The following is a 19,824-nucleotide window of genomic DNA, read 5'->3' as shown; positions in this document are numbered from 1 at the left end:
GTCACTATAAACTGCTGATCTTCTTTCCTGATTGTGTCTTTTGCCAGTTCCTTCTCCAGCTCCTGTTTAACCTTTTGCTTCCTGGGCAGTCTATAGTACCCCACCAAGTCTACGGGGAATGAAACTCTGGGGTTGCCATGTTTAGTAGTAGGCCCCTAGTTTGTGTTTTGAAACCGTGTCTTACTATGTAGACTAGACTGCCTAGGCCTTCAGAGCACTGGAAATAACACCAGGTGTTTTTGGTTTGTTTGTTCGGATTTTTGTTTTTCCTTTCTGAATCAGGTTTATCTCAAAGTGAAGTAGGGCATGACTTTGAACTTCTGATCCTGCAGCTTCCATTTCTCAAGTGCTGGAATTGCATGTGTACACCAGCACAGCTAATTTTGTCTGTCGTTTTATTTTTCCTTTTGAGACAGGATCCCTATGAATTTGGCTTACGTAGCTGAAGACGACGTCATAAGATCTGCCTTCACCTCTCAAGGGCTTAGATTAAAGGTGTGTGCGCCTGACAGCTCTTTAGGCGGTGTTAGGAATAGAACGCCTATTCTCATTCCTACCTTGCAAGGCGGTTCCTTGCTGCAACTCCGCCCTTTTACTCAATGGCTCAGAGTCAGAGGAAGGGGGCAACGCTCGCGGCGCTGGGTCCAGCCAATAGGCTGAAGGGGGCCGGGAGAGAGGCGGGGCCTCTACCAACCAATCACTAAGCGCGCCCTCCTTGCCGCTCTATGTCGCTCCGCCCTGAGCTCGCTGGTCCCAGAAGGCGCCGGGTTTCCCAAGATGGCGGCCGACGTGTCCGTTACTCACCGGCCGCCGCTCAGCCCGGAGGCGGAGGCCGAAGCGGAAACTCCCGAGACCGTCGATCGCCGGACACCCGAACAAGAGTTGCCGCCGCTCGATCCGGAAGAGATCCGGAAACGCCTGGAACACACTGAGCGCCAGTTCCGTAACCGCCGCAAGATACTGATCCGAGGCCTCCCGGGGGACGTGACCAACCAGGTATGGGGGGTGGGGGTGAGAGCGTGGCGGGAAATGCCACGGTGCGCGTGCGCGGGGGGGAACAGGGCGGTACCAACGCTCTTGTGCGTGGGGGCTCTCCCCAGTGTCGTATCCTCTCCCAGGGTCATGAGACATTAAGAACGAAGTGGAAAGGGCATGGTCAAGAGGAGGAAAAAAACCCACTTTGAAGTGCGGGCCGACGTTGCTAGGGGCGACCATCCGGCTTGGGAGAGGCCAAATGGTTGAGGGGTGCAGGTAGTTGGAAGAGGCAGGCAGCTGTGGCGCCCCGTGGAAATATGTGTGGGGGGATGTGAATGGATTGATTGAAATAGATTCCAAGCTACCCATGCATATTCAGAAGGTGCTTTCCCTCCTCCGCCTTAGGGAGCTCAAATTTGGAAGTTTCAGAATTAAGAGCATGGCCTTTCTTACCAAACATACATCCACACCTTTTAGAGGTAGACCCGGAAGTTGGAGATGCACCCCTCAAATGCCTACTAAAATTGATTTTGGAAAATGGAGTCTCCTTTGACGTGTGGTTATGTATTCTATGGCACTTCCCTATGGCTAATCTTGTTTCCCGGGAGTGCCCTTCTATTGGGAACCTACATAGAGCAGGGTGTGCAATGCTCTTTGGACCCAAGAAAGTGGTATCCATGTTGCCCTGCCCGATGGTGGTGGGATAGGCCCTTTCTGATTGCTGCTAAGAATCTCTTCTCTCTGGCTCACCCTAGTACCCACTACTATGTAGGCACATGGCTAATGAAGCCCCAGAGGTGTTGGGAGTATGATAAGGGAACGGACCTGGAGTAGACACCTGTATGCACCATCTCCTGCATATCTGGAATTGCCTGCCCAGTCTCCTTCAGATCATACACAGGTCATTTGGTGCAAGGAAGCCAGGCAACTTGCCCTGGAAACCAGCATTCAAAACAGCAGCCCTGTCAACTTGAGGGAGTTTGGGTGGCTGGTGCACCCACATAGTGTAGGATCAATTAAATGAGTGGAGCCCCTGATCAGGCATCCCTGGGTAGCATGCCCTGTGTTGTCCTGACAGTTTCTGTGGTTCACTTCTTACAGCCTCGGTTTGTTTCCTTTTGGAGAAAATGGCTTAGTAATTAGCTGTGAACATGTTTCAACCTCGCATGGGGGAAATCAGACAAGTTAGGCAACCTCCTTGAAGGTATGCAGTTTGAGATGTCGGTGTTCCTATCATGTAATCTACAGTCTCGACACAGGATAGGTTGTAGAAGGGGAGAAGATAGCTGTTACAGAAAAATGGAGCCATTCATTTATGTACCTGTATGGAGGGTCCACCTGTGGGCAGGCTTGTCCAGTCACTCCCTGGCCTCTGATTGTGTCTCTGCAGGAAGTACATGACCTCCTGAGCGACTACGAACTCAAGTACTGTTTCGTGGACAAATACAAAGGGACAGGTTTGTGGGCTGTGGGAGGACAGGGCAGTTATGACAAAGGGACAGGTTTGTGGGCTGTGGGAGGACAGGGCAGTTATGACAAAGGGACAGGTTTGTGGGCTGTGGGAGGACAGGGCAGTTATGACAAAGGGACAGGTTTGTGGGCTGTGGGAGGACAGGGCAGTTATGACAAAGGGACAGGTTTGTGGGCTGTGGGTGGACAGGGCAGTTATGACAATCCCCAATGGTGGCAGGGCCTGGCTCAGCCTCTGTTCTAATTGTGGATCCCGTATTGTCTTAGAGGAAACAGATTCTTTCCTGTCTGTCCATTTATTTTATTTTTTATTTTTATTTTTTTGAGGCAGAGACTCACGTGAAGCTCAGGCTGGCCTTGAATTGCTAGAGATCCCCCTTCCCGCCTTTGCTTCTTGAGTGCTGGGATTAAAGGTGCACACCACCCTTGTCGGTTTATTTCTTCTCTATTTTGTGTGTGTGCATGTAAGCATAGGCAATAAGTGTGGAAGTTAGATTAGAGGACAACGTTCTAAAGTCAGCTTTCCCCTTGTTGAGGCAGGCCCTCTCGTGTTTCTGTCTTACTGTATATTCTAGGCAGTTCTCCCTCTTAGACTATGAGGACTGTGATGACAGCTGAGACAAGGCTGGGGTTGGAACTCAGGTTGTTAGGTATGGTAGAAGATTCCTTTTTCCTTTCTTTGAGACATGGATTGTCACTGTAGCCCAGATTGTCCATGGTATAGCCCAGCTCTTCTAACGCGTGCCAGTCCTTTAGCTGGCATCACTCCTTTCTCTTGTTCTATCTTTATTTGATGTGTATGGGTGTTTTGCCTGAGCACTATTTGCATGTCTGGTGCCCATGGAGGCGCACAGAGGGAACCAGATTTCATGGAACCAGAGTTAAAGAGGTTATAAGCTGCCATGTGGGTGCTGGGAACCAAACCCCATCCTTGCAAAAGCAGCAAGTACTCTTAAGTGCTGAGCTATCGCTCCAGTCCCATTTTTGGTTTTGGACTTTAGGTTTTATTTAAATCAGGTCTCATATAACCCAGACTAGAGTTAAATTTATTGTATAGGTGAGGATGGCCTTTAACATCAAGATATCCTCCTGCTTCCACTTCCAAAGTAGGCTTACAAGACATGTGTCACTGTGCTCAGCTTCCCTACTGTTCTTACCTGTCCCTTTCTAACCCAGGCCCACTGGGCACCCTATTCTGTGGTTATAGGCCGAGGCTGGCACATCTGCCCCTGTATGGCATGGCCAGCCCAATGCCCTTGGGGTAACATTTGGCATCATTGGCTTCCTTCGTGGAGCCATCAGTGAATGTATTTTGGTATGGTGACAGATGTTTAGACCATCTAGAACCTTCTGACAATTAATGTAGAGAGGAGTGTGCCCCTTTAAAGACCTCCCTGGCAGGTTAGGCAGTCATTACAATCCTGACCATTGGAGGCAGAAGGACCACAGGTTGAGGTTGCGGTCTGTGCTTACTCTGTGTGACTGTATAGGAGTGACAATCTTGGATGAAGACTGAGTGTGCCTAACATAGACTGCCTAGAGCACAGCTGCCGAAGGCTGGGAGATGTCTCAGCACTTATCCCAGCAGCTACATGAATGCTGGGCGGACCTGGTAACTCACTTGTAATAGAAGTGTGGGGGAGGGGAAGACAGTCTCCTGAACAAGCTGGGTAGGTAGATTAGCCAAATTAGCAAGCCCTGGTGTTAAATAAGAGACTACCCCTCCTGTACCTGTATGCATACTCACATGTAAACATACATGTATACCTGGTTACCATACTCATACACATGTAAGAAAAAGATAAGAGTCAGGTATCAAAGGCAGACTGAGTACCCAGTGTAGTCATCCCTCTATAGGGCTTGGAGCATACCAAAATCCAAGGATGTTTAAGTCCCTTTTAGACAATAACATGGCAGGGTGCGGTGGCACACAACTTTAATCTCAGCACTTGGGAGGCAGAGACAGCTGGAACTCTGAATCCGAGGCCAGCCTGGTCTCTAAGTCTAGTCCAGGTCAGCCAGAGCTCCACAGAGAAACCCTGTCTGAAAAAACCAAAACCAGCCAAACAAAAACAAAACAAAGCAGGAGGAGGAGAAGTAGAAGACGAAGAAAGATAGGAAGCAAATATCACCCTGGGGCAAGTGAGATAACGGTTCAGTTGGTGAAGCTGTTTTGAAAGTTGTGCTCTGGGGTTGGGGATTTAGCTCAGCGGTAGAGCGCTTGCCTAGGAAGCGCAAGGCCCTGGGTTCGGTCCCCAGCTCCGAGGAAAAAAAAAAAAAAAAGAAAGTTGTGCTCTGACCTTGGAGGTAGAGCATCAGATGAGTGATCCTTGGCTACATAAGGCATTCGAGGACAGTCTGCCTACATGAGACCTTCAAAAAAGGAAGATGGGGGCACTGTGGGGTACAGAACCAGGTCTAAAACAGGAACTGGCTTAGATTGGGTAGGGTAGTCAGGTAAACGGACAGAGCTCAGGCAGGCCATGCCCGGCAGGGGCCAGAAAGCAGTACTGAGTGTTGTGAGGGGAGCTGGGCCACCTGAGGAAGCTCTGAACATGGTTTCCTGGGGCTGTAAGCTGGAATGAGTGACGAGGCTAGAGGGACAGAACGTGGCTCTGGAGACGAGCTACCTGAGTGTTTTGTTGTATTTTTTTAGTGTTTTTGTGTGCACATACATGCATGATGTGCCGTGCATGAATGTAAGTCTGAGGACAACATGAAGGAGTCATTTCTCACATCCCACCATGTCTCTGGAGATTGAACTTAGGTTTTCTCACTTGATTTTGTGACAGGTTGTGTGTGTGTGTGTGTGTGTGTGTGTGTGTGTGTGTGTGTTACTAGAGATTGCATTTAGGGCTTCATGCATGCTAAGAAAGTATTTCTACTGCTGAAATACATCCTTAGTCCTGATTTTTTTTTTTTTTTTTTTAGTTTTGTGGTGCTAAAGATGAACACTTTTTTTTTTGGAGCTGGGGACCAGACCCAGGGCCTTGTGCTTGCTAGGCAAGGGCTCTACCACTGAGCTAAATCCCCAACCCCAAGACGAACACTTTTAACTCCATCCTTGGGCCTCGGTTTGTGTTTTTTTTTTTTTTTTTTCGGAGCTGGGGACCGAACCCAGGGCCTTGCGCTTCCTAGGCAAGCGCTCTACCACTGAGCTAAATCCCCAACCCGTGTTTTTTTTTTTTAGACAGTGTAAGCCACTGTGTACCTAAAGATGGCCTTCAGTTTCTGATACCCCTGATTTAGTCTTGTGTTGAGGTGACAGGCATGTGCCACTGTGCCTGGTATGTCTATAGACAGAACCCAAGGCCTCAGGCATGCTGGGCAAACGCTTTTCCAACTGAGCTCTTCCCAGTCCCAACTCTTGGGTTTTTAGACAGAATTTGACTAGATAACCAGGCTGGCTTTGAACTCTGACCTCCTGCCCCAGACTTGCAAATGTAGGTGCCTATCTGGTCCTGTTGCTTTTCCACCGAAAATGGTGGGTGTGAGGGCTAACCTATTCCCAGTTAAAAGAGTCTAGGGTTTGGGCACTGGAGAAATGGTTGTGAGCACTGACTGTTCTTCCAGCAGTCCTGAGTTCACTTCCCAGCAACCACATGGCAGCTCATGCCTGTCTGCTGCTGTCTTCTGGTGTATAGATACTCATGCAGATAAAGTACTCATACTTTAAAAGATATATCTTTTAGGGGCTGGGGATTTAGCTCAGTGGTAGAGCGCTTACCTAGGAAGCGCAAGGCCCTGGGTTCGGTCCCCAGCTCCGAAAAAAAGAACCAAAAAAAAAAAAAAAGATATATCTTTTAAAAACTAAGAGAGTTTGGGGTTGGAGCTTGAGTGATGGTTCAGAGATTGAGAGCACTGGCTGATCTTGGCAGAGGACTTAGGTTCGATGCCCAGCACCCACACCATGATTGACAACCATCCATAATTCCAGCTCCTGGGCATCTAAATCTGGTCTCCCCAGGCACCAGGCACATGAGTGGTGTGGAGAGAGGTCAGAGGGGGACTGATGGAAATCCAAGACTGCAGCTAACTCACTGGATTGTGCTTCCTAGGAGTAGTTGATGTTCTGCTCCCATACCTGGTTTAGAGGGCCCAGGGTAGGGAGACAAAAGGTCACTCTGACCCCAGGTTCTCTTGTACCCTGCAGCTTTTGTGACCCTGCTGAATGGGGAGCAGGCTGAAGCTGCCATCAACACCTTCCACCAGAGCCGCCTTCGAGAGCGGGAGCTGTCAGTTCAGTTGCAGCCTACTGATGCTCTGCTGTGTGTGGCCAACCTGCCACCTAGTCTGACACAGGCGCAATTTGAAGAGCTGGTGCGGCCCTTTGGCAGCCTGGAGCGCTGCTTCCTAGTGTACAGTGAGCGCACTGGCCACTCTAAAGGCTATGGCTTTGCAGAGTACATGAAGAAAGACTCGGCTGCCAGGGCCAAGTCTGACTTGCTAGGCAAGCCACTGGGCCCACGCACACTGTACGTGCACTGGACAGATGCTGGGCAGCTGACCCCTGCATTGTTGCACTCTCGGTGCCTCTGTGTGGACCACCTGCCACCTGGCTTCAACGATGTGGATGCTCTGCGCCAGGCTCTGTCGGCGGTCTATACCCCCACCTTCTGTCAGGTAGGTCTTGGGTCCTTTAGTGAAGCAGCTGTCAGAGAGCTTTGAACAGGGCTCTTAGGGGAGGCTCTGGGATATGGTGGTTAAGAGCCTAGATGTATTCCAAAGTCCAGAATGCAAATCCTCCTGGCTCATCTGTTGTAGGTAGGGTGGGAATCCTGCTCACACCCTTATCACTCACATACTCATTACATATGCCATGTAGTCCAGGCTAGCCTAGAAACACCATCCTCTTGTCAGGTTGACTGGTAGGTGGCACTCTGCCTGACTCATGTTTGTTATTTTGTCTTTTGAACTTGGCCAGTAACTGAGGACGAGCTTGAATCCTAGATCCTAAGGGCTCTACCTCTCAAGTATTGGGTCATGCTTCGCCATGCTACATTTATGTGGCTTGGGGGTTGGAATTCCCTAGGGCTTCCTGCATTTAGGCAATATACCTCTACCTGCTCAACCCCAGCCCCAGCCCAGTGTCTTGAGCATCTGTGGCCAAATGCAGCATGGAAGAGGCCAGAGTCAGGATGACAGACACTTGGGCCTGGATGGGTGTCAGCCCTCCTTGGTGTCATGGGCAAGTCCCTTTGCCTGCACCTTTCTCTCATCTCCTGTCTTCCACCTCTGTTCTAGACAGGGGCTCCTGTGTAATCATGGCTAGCCAGGAACTCAGAGATCTGCCTGCCTTTACCTCTTGAATGCTAGGATTAAAGATACCACATTACTTAGTCTACATAGGCTAAGTATTAAAGTGTCTTAAAAGAATAACTTTTGTACATGTATTTATTTGTATGCTTCTGTGTGTGTGCATACATACAAGTGTTCACACAATGGTACCTGTATGGTGTTCAGAGGACAACTCTCAGGAGTCATTTCTTCTATAACCATGTGGGTACTGGGGATCAAATTGACTTTGTGAGGCTTAACAGTGTCTTTCCTCCTGAGCCATCTTGCTGCCTTATGAATGATTATTATAAAAGCTTACCCTTCATTCTGTGTTTCAGTGTGTGTATTTTGCTAATGCTGGGAATGCTTCCATTGCCTAGCAAGTGCTTTTCCACAGAGCTACATCCCACCCCTCATTGGGTACTTACTGAGTATGTGTGAGTCCAGCGCTGCAGCATGGAGTGGTGTTCTGGTGCTCTGAACAGATCATGGGCTTGAGAGTCAACAGGTCAAAGTTTGGGGTCTCCAGCTTTCAGTTCAGAGTTCATGTGGTCCCAATCACATTGTGATCCCCTTGCATCTGACGCTGTGGGTTCGTGAGATGGTCACAGCGTGGGGTTCATGGTAGAGTGCCTTCATAGACTGCCAGAGAGGAGCTGGAGTGCCTGAGCTATGGAACACCTGCCTAGCATGTGCACGGCCCTCGGCCATCTTAGCTCCGTTGATAAGGTCAAGCCTGAGGATACAAGTTTGATTCCTGGGCCCTACATGGTAGAAAAAAGAGAACCAACTCTCTCAAGTTGCCCATGGCACATAAACTCACATAAAATAAATAAAATGCAATTTAATTTTCTTAAGTAATAAAGCACTGGGCATATACACACTTTTTTTTTAAGGTTTATTAATTTTATGTATGTGAGTACACTGTTGCTGTCTTCAGACACCAGAAGAGGGTACCAGAACCCATTATAGATGGTTGTGAGCCACCATGTAGTTCCTGGGAATTGAATTCAGGGCCTCTGGAAGAGCAGTCAGTGCTCTTAACTGCTGAGCCATCTCTACAAGCCCCCTCCCCCTTTTTTTCTTTTTTCTTATTATATATTTGGACTGTTTTTGTTTTTGTTTTAAAGACAGGGTCTATCTATATAGCCCTTACTGTCCAAGAATACACACTATAGACCAGGCAGACCCTGAACTCACATGGCTCTGCCTTCTGAGTGCTGGAGTTAAAAGTGAATGTGCCTGCGTGTGTGTGCGCACGTGTGTGCATGTAGCACTACTGACTGTCTGAGACAGGTTAGGCTCCCTACCCCCTGCTTATTGACCTAATTTTTAAAGCTCAAAGCCTCAATTCTTTTTTTTTTTTTAAAGATTTATTTATTATATATAAGTACACTGTAGCTGTCTTCAGAAACACCAGAAGAGGGCATCCGATCTTATTACAGATGGTTGTGAACCACCATGTGGTTGCTGGGATTTGAACTCAGGACCTCTGGGAGAGCAGTCAGTGCTCTTAACCACTGAGCCATCTCAGCAGCCCGCCTCAATTCTTTATATATCTATGCATATATAAATCCTCCCTTCTGTGGAGATTCAGATCTTAGTAGGTATTTATCTTCCCTTTTTTTTTTATATAATTATCAATGCCTCAGTTATTACTGTCTGAGATAGGTTAGGCTGCCTGTCTCCTGTTTATGACCTGTAATTTAAGACCAAAAGCCTAGAAGTACTTATTTATCTATGAATTTAACTTTAAATAAATTGCCTTCTACTTACTGAATAAGCCAATTTCTCAGCTCTAGATTTGTCATGCCAGACAGCGCAATCCCAGAAATCCCATGTAGACCATGTTTGAAGATCCTGAGTGGGGCCTGGAGAGATGACTCAGTGGTTAAGAGCACTGACTGCTCTTCCAGAGGTCCTGAGTTCAAATCCCAGCAACCACATGGTGGCTCACAGCCATCTGTAATGAGATCTGATGCCCTCTTCTGGTGTGTCTGAAGCTACAGTGTACTTATATATAATAAATAAAATTTAAAAAAAGAAGATCCTGAGTATTTGCCCTGGCAAGACTCTTTAAAAGTTTTTATTTTTATTTATTTTTTTTTTTTTTAAGATTTATTTATTTATTATATATAAGTACACTGTAGCTGTCTTCAGATACACCAGAAGAGGGCATCAGATCTCTTTACAGATGGTTGTGAGCCACCATGTGGTTGCTGGGAATTGAACTCATGACCTCTGGAAGAGCAGTCGGGTGCTCTTAACCGCTGAGCCATCTCTCCAGCCCAAAAGTTTTTATTTTTTATTTTTTAATTTAATCTTCTTAAATTCTCCCTTCTTGCCTTTATTTTCTACATTTGAGATCAAAGGCTTGGATTTTTCATTTTATGCATATTTAAGAACATTTAAGAATTACCATTCTGCCTTCTAGCCTTAAGAACAATTACATTAAATGTTATTTTCCCTGTCCTTTGATTATTTGCTTGTAGGAAGTGAAGTAGCTGCATCTACCATCTGACTGACTTTCTGCCTCAAGCAGCCAGCCTGTCTTTGTATAGTAGGGTTCCCAGCATGTCTGAGTGAAGACAGCTAGGATCCTTTTAGAAGAGCCCAGGGTAGTTTTGCAGCTTGTGTGGGAACCTCATGACTTGGCTTGACTTGCTGAGAAACCAATTCTCCCCTCCTCTTAGACTTATATCATTTTGTGTGTGTGTATTCTATGCAAGAATCTTTAAATAATTTTTTTCTATTTTTTAAATTTATTTTTTGTATATGAGTACACTGTAGCTGTCTTCAGACACACCAGAAGAGACCATCAGATCCCATTACAGATGGTTGTGAGCACCATGTGGGTGCTGGGATTTGAACTCAGGACCTTTGGAAGAGCAGTCAGTGCTCTTAACCACTGAGCCATCTCTCCAGCCCAATAATTTTTAATAATGAGATCTTGCCCCACGTGTGGTGCCATCTATAGCAGTGAATTAGTTAAACTGCTTTGGCTCCCAGCAGGTTGCTCCTTTAACCACCCACCAGAACCCTCTGGATTCTCAAATGAAAGACAAAGACAGGCGCGCGCGCGCGCGCGCGCACACACACACACACACACACACACACACACACACACACACACACACACACAGAGTTAATTTGATAAGCCTTGACTAGCTCAAAGGCTAGAATCTTCTCATCCTTCCTGTGGCTAGCAAACACTCCCTGCTGGTATTCCCAGAGTTAACATCCTTTAAAATCTATATTTCATTTCTGCTGCCCCAGACTCAATTGGGGAAGTGGCCATTGGAGCCACTTACTCAAATTCTTACATGGCTGGTTGTTCTTCACCCCTCTCATTCATGGCGATTCTGCCTCTTCCTTTCTTCCCACCTCTCCCACGCCTGGGAATCCTAAAAGTCCTGCCTCTGTCTGTCCTGTCCAGCCATTGGCTGCTGGCATCTTAACTTACCAATCAGAACAAACTGGGGGCATGGTCCCTCAGTGTCTTATGTGTAGTCACTCATGTAAGCAGTTTTGGGGACCAAAATTAACATTATAGTACAAGCAGCATTTGGCCAAACCCACTTCCCGTGTGCCATTGTGCATGGCTGAGATGCTTGCCTTTAAATTCCAGCACAGCAGAAGCAGAGGCAGAAAGTTCTCTTAGTTCCAGCTCAGCTTGTGCTGCATAGTGATCCATGTCTTTAAAAAGGAAGAAAACTGCCTGAGGGCTCCACTTGCCTAGGCTCTTATGCAGGGAAGTTGCTATGGAAACAGATTTAGTTGCTGTCTTCCTGGGCCTAGAGTGGAGCTTGGGGGACGTGCCAGATATTTATGTCAGCTGTTTCTATGCCTGGGTTCTCCCTGGTACTGGGAAAAAAACTTGGGTCCCTCCCCCACTCACTCCCTCCCTTCCTTCCTCCCTCCCTCCCTCCCTCCCTCCCTTCCTTCCTTCCTTCCTTCCTTTCTTCCTCTCTTTTAGAGACATCTCTCTCTCTCTCCATATATATATATAAACCTAGCACTGAAGGTGAAGGTGGGGCGGGAAGCCCTTGGCTTTTTTCCAGCCTCATCCACAAAAATGTTAGCCCGATGTTTCGGGAGAGAGCCTGCCTCAAAGGAATGGAGACTGAACAGAGAACACATCCTCTCTTTCAAATATACCAATTTTTTTTCTTTGAGGCCTAGGTGTGATGGCATATCCCTTTAATCCAGCACCCAGAAGGAAGAGGCTGACAGATTTCTTTGAGTTCAAAACCATGCTGGAGGTCTATGCGTTCTAGGTCAGCTGTCTTCAGACACACCAGAAGAGGGCATCAGATTCCATTACAGATGGTTGTGAGCCACCATGTGGTTGCTGGGATTTGAACTCAGGACCTCTGGAAGAACAGTCAGTGCTCTTAACCACTGAGCCATCTCTCCCCCCCGAGATCCTGTCTTTATAAAGCATTTTAGATACAGTATGGGTAGCATTGGACTAATGTAACTTCCATTCAGTTTCACCCCTGGAACACATCCGCTCTGAGCTTCTAGATGAGGGGTATGGACGCAACAGACCACTGGGCTGCTGTGGAGGAGGCTGTGACTTTAGTATCTCTTTACTACATAAATGTGGAAGTCATGGTGCCAGTAACAGCAGCCTTGAATAGCCAGCCTGTGGGTCCTGGACACCAGGCAAGCCTGGGTGCACCCTTCCAAATCAGCCCCTTGCCACAGTATCTGTGGCCCAAGAGGTGTTCAGGGCAGCTCTGCAGCCACCTCTTTCCTCCTGATGGTTCTGGTAGTCCCTGTCAGAGTTTGTTCCCAGTGTGTCAGCACAAATAATCATATAATAGCTACAGGTGAGATGTGTCCTTTCTCAGCCCCCTGGCTAGCCATGTGGCCTTGTGCAAACTGACCTAGGGCCTCCTATAGTCACTGCACAGATTTAGTGACCAGTTAATGGTCACAAGCCTGGGGACAGTGAGTGGCAAGGAGTGACTGTTGGTGTTTGGGGTCAGTGTCTGTTTTCTGTGGTTACTTCCCTGGTGCTCATGAGTGAATCTCCCACAGCTGGCAAGTGGCCAGGATGGGCAGCTAAAGGGCTTCGCGGTACTGGAGTACGAGACAGCAGAGATGGCAGAGGCAGCACAACAGCGGGCAGATGGCCTGGCCCTGGGTGGCAGCCACCTACGTGTGTCTTTCTGTGCTCCAGGTCCCCCAGGCCGCAGCATGTTGGCGGCACTCATTGCTGCCCAGGCCACGGTGAGTAGGGGCACCCCTTGAACACCAATGTCTCCCCTTTGTGGCCTTTGCTCTGAGTCACCCTCTGGCCTCTTCCTCAGGCTCTCAATCGAGGCAAGGGACTCCTGCCTGAGCCAAATATCCTGCAGCTATTGAACAACCTGGGCCCATCTGCCTCCCTCCAGCTGCTCCTCAACCCCCTGCTGCATGGAGGTGCCAGTGGCAAGCAGGGTAAGACAGACGTGCATGGGTATCATGCAGAAGCCTCTCCTCCTATGTTTGGTGGCTGTGGTATGAGGATGGAAGTCCCAAAAAGGAGCAGAGCTTCCAACAGGCAGCACCCACCCTTCCCTGCCTGGACCCTTGAGGACCATCTATCATGTTGAGAACTTGGGGTTGTGCTGGGTGCTGGTTATCACCAAGCATCCATGTCTCGTTCCAGGCCTCCTGGGTGCGCCCCCTGCCATGCCGCTGCTCAGTGGGCCTGCCCTGTCTACTGCACTGCTGCAGCTAGCCCTGCAGAGCCAGAACCAGAGCCAGAGCCAGAGCCAGAAGGTAACAGCCTCAAGTTGGGGGCAACCCCACCAGGCTCCTTTTCTAGCCTACCCCTTAAGTCAGAAGTCACATTCCCCTCTGCTCTGGAGAGATGCCTGGCCCTGGCGGTCAGGGCATGCATATTCCATTCCTGAAGTGAATATGACTAAGAAAACCCAACCAACCTTGCACAGCTGGGTGTAGTTACCCTTGGTCAGCGTTGTTGTCTGCTGAGCAAGGGTGCTAAGGACTATCTTTGGGTATGGGTGGTAGAAATTGTGGAGTGACAACTCTGACATGCTCAGTATTTCCTGTATGTCCCCAGTGGGTAGGACACAACGGCCTGGCATGCTGGAGCCCATGGGCCACATGAGTATCTAATGGGCGGGGGTGGGGTCAAGCACTGGAGGGCTCGGCTCCCTGTGTGTGTCTGCCTGTGATTAAGTTTTGAGTCGGTGATGCTGGGCATTGTGACTGCCAGAACTCTGGGTGTCCCGTGTCTACTTCCCAGGTCATATTGTCCCTGCCCCCAGCTGACTGTGCTCTGTTCTAGAAGCCTGGGATCCTGGGAGACTCACCTCTGGGTACCCTCCAGGCCGGGGCCCAACCTTCCAACTCTCTCCTAGGAGAGCTGTCTGCAGGTAAAGTCAGACCCCGCCACTCCACTCTCTAGAGAATACTGTCCCTTTCCCCTGCCCCAGTGAATACTAACATGTGACCTTAGCCAGGTAACCTACTCTGCCTGGGTTGTCCAGTCTGTTGCTTTGGTGCTTACCTTGTGGGGCAGCTGGCAGTGTCTTTGAAAGCTGGCACTCAAAGAGACCCCGAGTCATGAACTGCCTCTAGGGTGCACAGGGTTCTTGTCCCTCTTTCAGAACCATGGGTAGAGTGGCCCTTCAGGTCTGGACCCTTAGCTGACACCTTCCTTCTCTCTTTAGGGGGGGGCCTGGCCCCGGAACTGCCGCCCCGCCGAGGGAAGCCACAACCCTTACTACCACCATTGCTGGGCCCCTCTGGGGGTGACCGGGAGCCCATGGGTCTGGGTCCCCCAGCATCCCAGCTCACTCCACCCCCAGCCCCTATGGGGCTCCGAGGCTCCAGTCTTAGAGGCCTCCCGAAGGACAGTGGGCCCCTGCCAACGCCCCCTGGGGTAAGGTGCTACCCTGCTTCCAGCCTCCCCTACCTTTGAGATCTCTTTTGCCCGGGTCCCTAGCAAAACCAACCCTCCTGTTACAGGTCTCACTGCTGGGGGAACCCCCAAAGGACTACCGCATCCCCCTCAACCCCTACCTGAATCTACACAGCCTGCTTCCATCCAGTAACCTAGCAGGCAAGGAGACCCGGGGCTGGGGAGGCTCTGGGAGAGGCCGCCGCCCAGCGGAGCCCCCCTTGCCTAGCCCTGCAGTTCCTGGTGGAGGCAATGCTAGCAACAATGGCAGCAAAGCCTTCCCAATGAAGCCCCGCCTGCTCAGCCCCATCGCCAGCAACCGCCTGCCCCCTGAGCCAGGGCTGCCCGACAGCTACAGCTTTGATTACCCCACAGTGAGTACTGGGCTGCCTTGTATTCTGCCTATCTTAAGGGTGGCCCTTTACACCTGAAGAGCAGTCCATCTGCAAACCATGCAATGTGAGCTTTCTTGTCCAAACATCCAAAATGGGAAATATATCTGATGCGATCAGTCAGTCACAGGCATGAGACCTAAGTCTCACTCTGAGTCCACATAATATGTATAAAGCCAGAAGGGCTGGAGTGCTTGTAACCGCAGTTCTGAAGTGGCAGAGACAGGAAGTCATTCTAGTCTCGTAGGTGGACTCTAGGCCAGGGAAGAGGTCTATTTCAACTGGGTTTGATGGCAAGGCAGGGAGATTGCTATGCAGTTTGAGGCCAGCCTGGTCTACATAGCAAGTTCCAGGGAAACTACAGTTTTATAGTGAGACTTTGTCCCATAAAGGGTGGACAGGGCTGGAACAATCAATGGTTCATCATCTGCATCCTCAGAGCCCAGTGTAAAAGCTGGGCAGGTGTGGCCGTTTTCCTGTAATCCCAGTGAGGATGAAGTGGGATAATGAGCTAGACTCATGCAACTGACAAGCTCCGAGTGCTTCAATGCATAAGATCCTGTATGCCATCTTTTGTCTTCCATACTTACATCTGTACACACAGATACACTGGCCAAAAACTATAGAAAAATATGTGGACAGCTCCTGAGGAACAGGACCCAGCGTCATATTCTGGCTTCTATTCACACACACAGAGTCTCACACAGTCATACACCTCTGTACATACAGTCTCACACATATACATGCACACACAGTCATACACCTCTGTACATACAGTCTCACACATATACATGCACACACATCCATGACAGAGGCAGGTGGTGCAGCCCTGAGCTGGATCCAGAGACTTAGACTTAGACTGTGTGACTGCACAGGTGGGACGTACCACATTTGACCTTTGTGTGGTGAGTCACTCCACACACTGTCAGCCAGCAGTGGGGCCAGCACTGGGAGGTGGAAGCAGGAGGATCAGAAGTTCAAAACTGGCCCTAGCTCCATGAGACCCTCAAAAGCAAAAGCAAATGAAAATAAAGGAGTGGCCGAAGAGCTCCCCAGCTGCCGATGGTGCTGGCCTTCACATCTGGAAACCGAAGTTCTGTTCCTGGTCCCACGGTAGAGGGACCTGCTTCCTTCCCCACGTCGTCCTCTCAGCTGCACACTTGGTCTATTCCACCATGGTACACATAGGCACAAAAGTGTCATTAACATGTTACAGTGAAGGAGACCTCTCTGCCCACATGCCTCTCTATGGAATATTCCACAGTCCAGGGCACCAGGAGTCAGAAACACTCCTGAGTCCAGGGACTTCTATTAAAGGTGGCTGTATTTTCTCTAGTGTCAAGTGGGCAGTCAAGAGCTTGTGACTGATACTTTCCTTCCTTCCTTGAGTCTCCTGTCCATCTTTATCTCAGACTTTAGTCCATGCTGGCTTTTTATTTGGTTTTGGAGGTTTATAAGACAAGAACTCATGTAGCCCAGGCTGGCCTAACTCAATGTGTAGCAGAGATGACTTTGTCTTATCCTGTATCTGCCACCTGAATGCTGACATCTCAGAACTTCTCCATCACACCCAGTTTACATGGTGCTGAGGACGGAAACCAGGCTTCATGCATCCTAGCTGGGCAAGTGCTTTGCCCAAGTCCAAATCATGCCTTCTCCGTTGAGAAAGGGCTTAGCATCCTGTCTGTCCATCTCTTCCCGTTTTGAGCACAATACACAGTCACTTCACAGCATCGCTGGGGTCCAGGCACACCTGTCCCTTGGACAGAGCACACATCTGCTCTGGCTTCAGCTGGGCCATCCCATTGAAGCCCCCACAGGCCCAAGTATGGGTCGTGAATCCCTAGTGTTAACTGGTGTAGAACTGGCCCAGGATAAGGTTGGCCAACACCAACCCTCTCCCCCCATATTTCTACTCCTTTAATTTAGGATGTGGGACCTAGACGGCTCTTCTCCCACCCTCGGGAATCAAACTTAGGGGCTCATGGCCCCAGCCGACACAAGGTAAGAAACAAGTGCCCTGTGTTTTGCAGCGTACAGTATTGGCAGCGTAATAAAGTGGATGTAGCAGTCAGCACTAACTGTAACAAGAAGTGCTGTCCGTCCGTAACTCAACTCCACAAATGAGGCAATCTTCCTATGTAATCCAAGTCAAACTTCTAGACTGAAGCATTTCTTTATCACCCTTCAATGGGGCAGTAAGTGGTTCCCTGGGAGCTCACCAGGGACTCACCCCATGGCCTCACACAGGTGACCAGTCATCTCTTGACGTGAAGATCACTGGGTTCAGAGCATGGTGTCTCCCTGAGCCACTCAGCTCTTTTGGTCCAGCTTGAATTTGTTACCGTGGTTGTGGGCCCCAGAAGATAAACATGGACAAGAAGAGTCATGGTGGGAAGGGTTCCAACCGTGATTTACCTCACTCAGCTGAACCTTTCTCTGCAGATGTCCCCCCCACCTAGCAGCTTCAGTGAGCCTCGCAGTGGTGGAGGCAGTGGGGGACCCCTCTCTCATTTCTATTCTGGCTCACCCACCTCCTACTTCACCAGTGGCCTACAGGCTGGCCTCAAGCAGAGCCACCTGAACAAGGTGAGTCTGCCCTACAGGAACTGGTCTCCAGGGACCATTGGGATGCTGGGCCCTGTGTATCTATATATGTCCCCGTTGCCTTGTCATCCAAGGGGCCTCAGCCACAGCTCCATTGGTGGCAGGGCTCAATCTTGCTCATGCTGCTGTGTAAGGGCCCCTCTGGTTCCCACTGTTCAGCTTCCCTTCATCTCATTGGTCTAAAGGTGGTCTTGGCTCCAGATGACAGATGAGAAACAGTTGTTTTACCCCCAAGCCTTATAGTTCTGAGTTGCAGGCACAAGGCTAGATGGCCCAAGGGTAACCTGCACCCACGTCTTTGACTCCCTAGGCTGTCGGTTCCTCCCCAATGGGCTCCAGTGAAGGGCTCCTGGGCCTGGGCCCAGGGCCCAATGGTCACAGTCACCTGCTGAAGGTACGGGCAAGAGGTGGGGGTGCTGGGCAGCCCTGGCCCTGGGAAGCCACTGACTCGGCCTTCCCTGCTGTCTGTCTCCAGACCCCACTGGGTGGCCAGAAACGCAGTTTTTCCCACCTGCTGCCCTCACCTGAGCCCAGCCCAGAAGGCAGCTACGTGGGCCAGCACTCCCAGGGCCTTGGTGGCCACTACGCGGACTCCTACCTGAAGCGGAAGAGGATTTTCTAAGGGGTCAGCGCCAGAGATGCTCCAAGGGCCTGCACCAAGTTGCTTTTGGGTTCTTTCTGGTATTTGTGTTTTGTGGGATTTTATTTTTATTATTTTTTTTATGTCCTTTCTTTGGGTAATAGAGAAATCTCTGCAAAAGACTTTGGTGACCAACCAGCTGGAGCTCAAGGAATGTGGGGTATCTGGGGGCCATACCATTACCTGTGGGCTTGCTCCTGGAACCAAACCCTGCAGCCTTAAGAGAGAGGGGCCTGGCCTGCTCTCTTTCCCTCCCCAGCTCCTGGCCTTCTGTGTTGGCTCTCCAGGCCTCCTCTCCTGCCTCATCACTCCTGTGTTCTGGCCTTTTGAGTGCCTTTGGAGGTGTCCCTGACCTGTGAGGATCAGAGACAGTCCCCGTTTTTAAACTTCGACAATTAACTTTGATTTCCTTTTCTAATTTTTATTATTTTTTAAAACAACCAGGATGATGACCACATCCACTCCCCTATCCCTCCAGAAAGCCCCAACTTGATTTCTTCAGGGTCTGGCCTTCCCTGGGCCTCTGTTCCAACAGCTTAACCCCATTCTCTTCCCAGTCATCTGCTGCAGGTATAGCTGTGTCATGCCCCTGCCTGCCTACTCCGGCCAGTACCCTAAGCCCCAGGATCTCCAGCCCCTGCCTTCTGATGCCTTAAAGTTGGGCCACAGGTCCTGCTGGGTCAGAGCCTCTCAGATGCGGAGCTCCAAAAGCTCAGCTCAGGACCAAAGAGCTCTGGCCTAGGGTTCATCCTTTCTCCAGGGTGTCTGCCCTCTGGACAGAAGGCCAAAGCCTTGGTCTTGGCAAACCACCCCTTTTGCCCTAAGCTTGGGTGCAGAGACCAGTATTTTCTGCTGGCTTCAACAGTGTCCCCTGCTGTCTGTGAAAGGTGACCATTGTACCCAGGCCACTGGACCTCTACCATGTTCCTTCAAACCCAGATCATCACCATCCCCAGGCTGGATCACTGGAGCAGGTCTCCTCTCTGCCCATCTGAGGGGACCTAGGGACTCTGCCCCTGGCCAGCTGAGCCACCACCAGCCTCCCTCCTCAAACCTGATGAACCAAACTCACTCCAGTAGGGGGCATTCCCTCCCCTTTCCCCCTTCCTGCCCTCCCCTGCTCCCTGACCTTTGCTGAATTAAAGTTTGTAAGTAAACGGTTTTAAGAAAAAAACATCAGAGCTGGCTGGTTCTTGTTATAAACCATGGGCCCAGCAAAATAGCTCAGTATTCTGGTACAGGACTTGACACTAATCCTGACAACCTGAGTTAGCCCTCTGGCCCAAAAGGCGGAAGGAGAACTGACTTCCACAAGTTGTCCTCTGACCTACAAACATGGCACAGATGTGCTCACACACAATCCCTAAAATCTAAATTGGGCTTGGAGGCCAGCCTGATCTACATTTAGTCTATATAGAGACCCAGTCTGAAACAATTTAAATCTTGGGCATGGTTGCACATAACCCTTAATTCCGGCAGAGGCTTTCAGAGTTAAAGGCCAAATGAAGGAATCCTGTCTAATTATTAAAGGACTCGGAGGTTGG

At 49.8% G+C, this 19,824-nt stretch overlaps 1 protein-coding gene across 2 annotated transcripts; it reads left to right on the top strand.

Annotated features, from left to right (window-relative positions):
- The first annotated feature begins 755 nt into the window (after nucleotides 1-755).
- On the top strand, nucleotides 756-19,454 carry Raver1 (ribonucleoprotein, PTB-binding 1). Of its 2 annotated transcripts, none has more exons than XM_087560768.1 (13): nucleotides 756-996; nucleotides 2,366-2,432; nucleotides 6,599-7,068; nucleotides 12,769-12,960; nucleotides 13,041-13,170; nucleotides 13,382-13,494; nucleotides 14,030-14,114; nucleotides 14,412-14,623; nucleotides 14,710-15,015; nucleotides 16,963-17,037; nucleotides 17,479-17,622; nucleotides 17,951-18,034; nucleotides 18,116-19,454. In XM_087560768.1, exons 1-13 carry the CDS (start codon nucleotides 778-780, stop codon nucleotides 18,260-18,262), a joined length of 2,244 nt encoding a protein of 747 aa, XP_087416894.1. In that variant the 5' UTR covers nucleotides 756-777; the 3' UTR covers nucleotides 18,263-19,454. The 2 variants fall into 2 exon arrangements, with proteins under 2 accessions (XP_087416894.1, NP_001013961.1); NM_001013939.1 differs by having other exon boundaries at nucleotides 762-996; nucleotides 14,027-14,114.
- Nucleotides 19,455-19,824: the final 370 nt, after the last annotated feature.

The sequence above is a fragment of the Rattus norvegicus genome, chromosome 8, assembly GCF_021556685.1.
Source record: "Rattus norvegicus strain SHRSP/BbbUtx chromosome 8, alternate assembly SHRSP_T2T, whole genome shotgun sequence".
Taxonomy (NCBI): domain Eukaryota; kingdom Metazoa; phylum Chordata; class Mammalia; order Rodentia; family Muridae; genus Rattus; species Rattus norvegicus.
The sequence above is the reverse complement of the archived record's forward strand: the minus strand, read 5'-3'. Positions and strand labels throughout refer to the sequence as shown.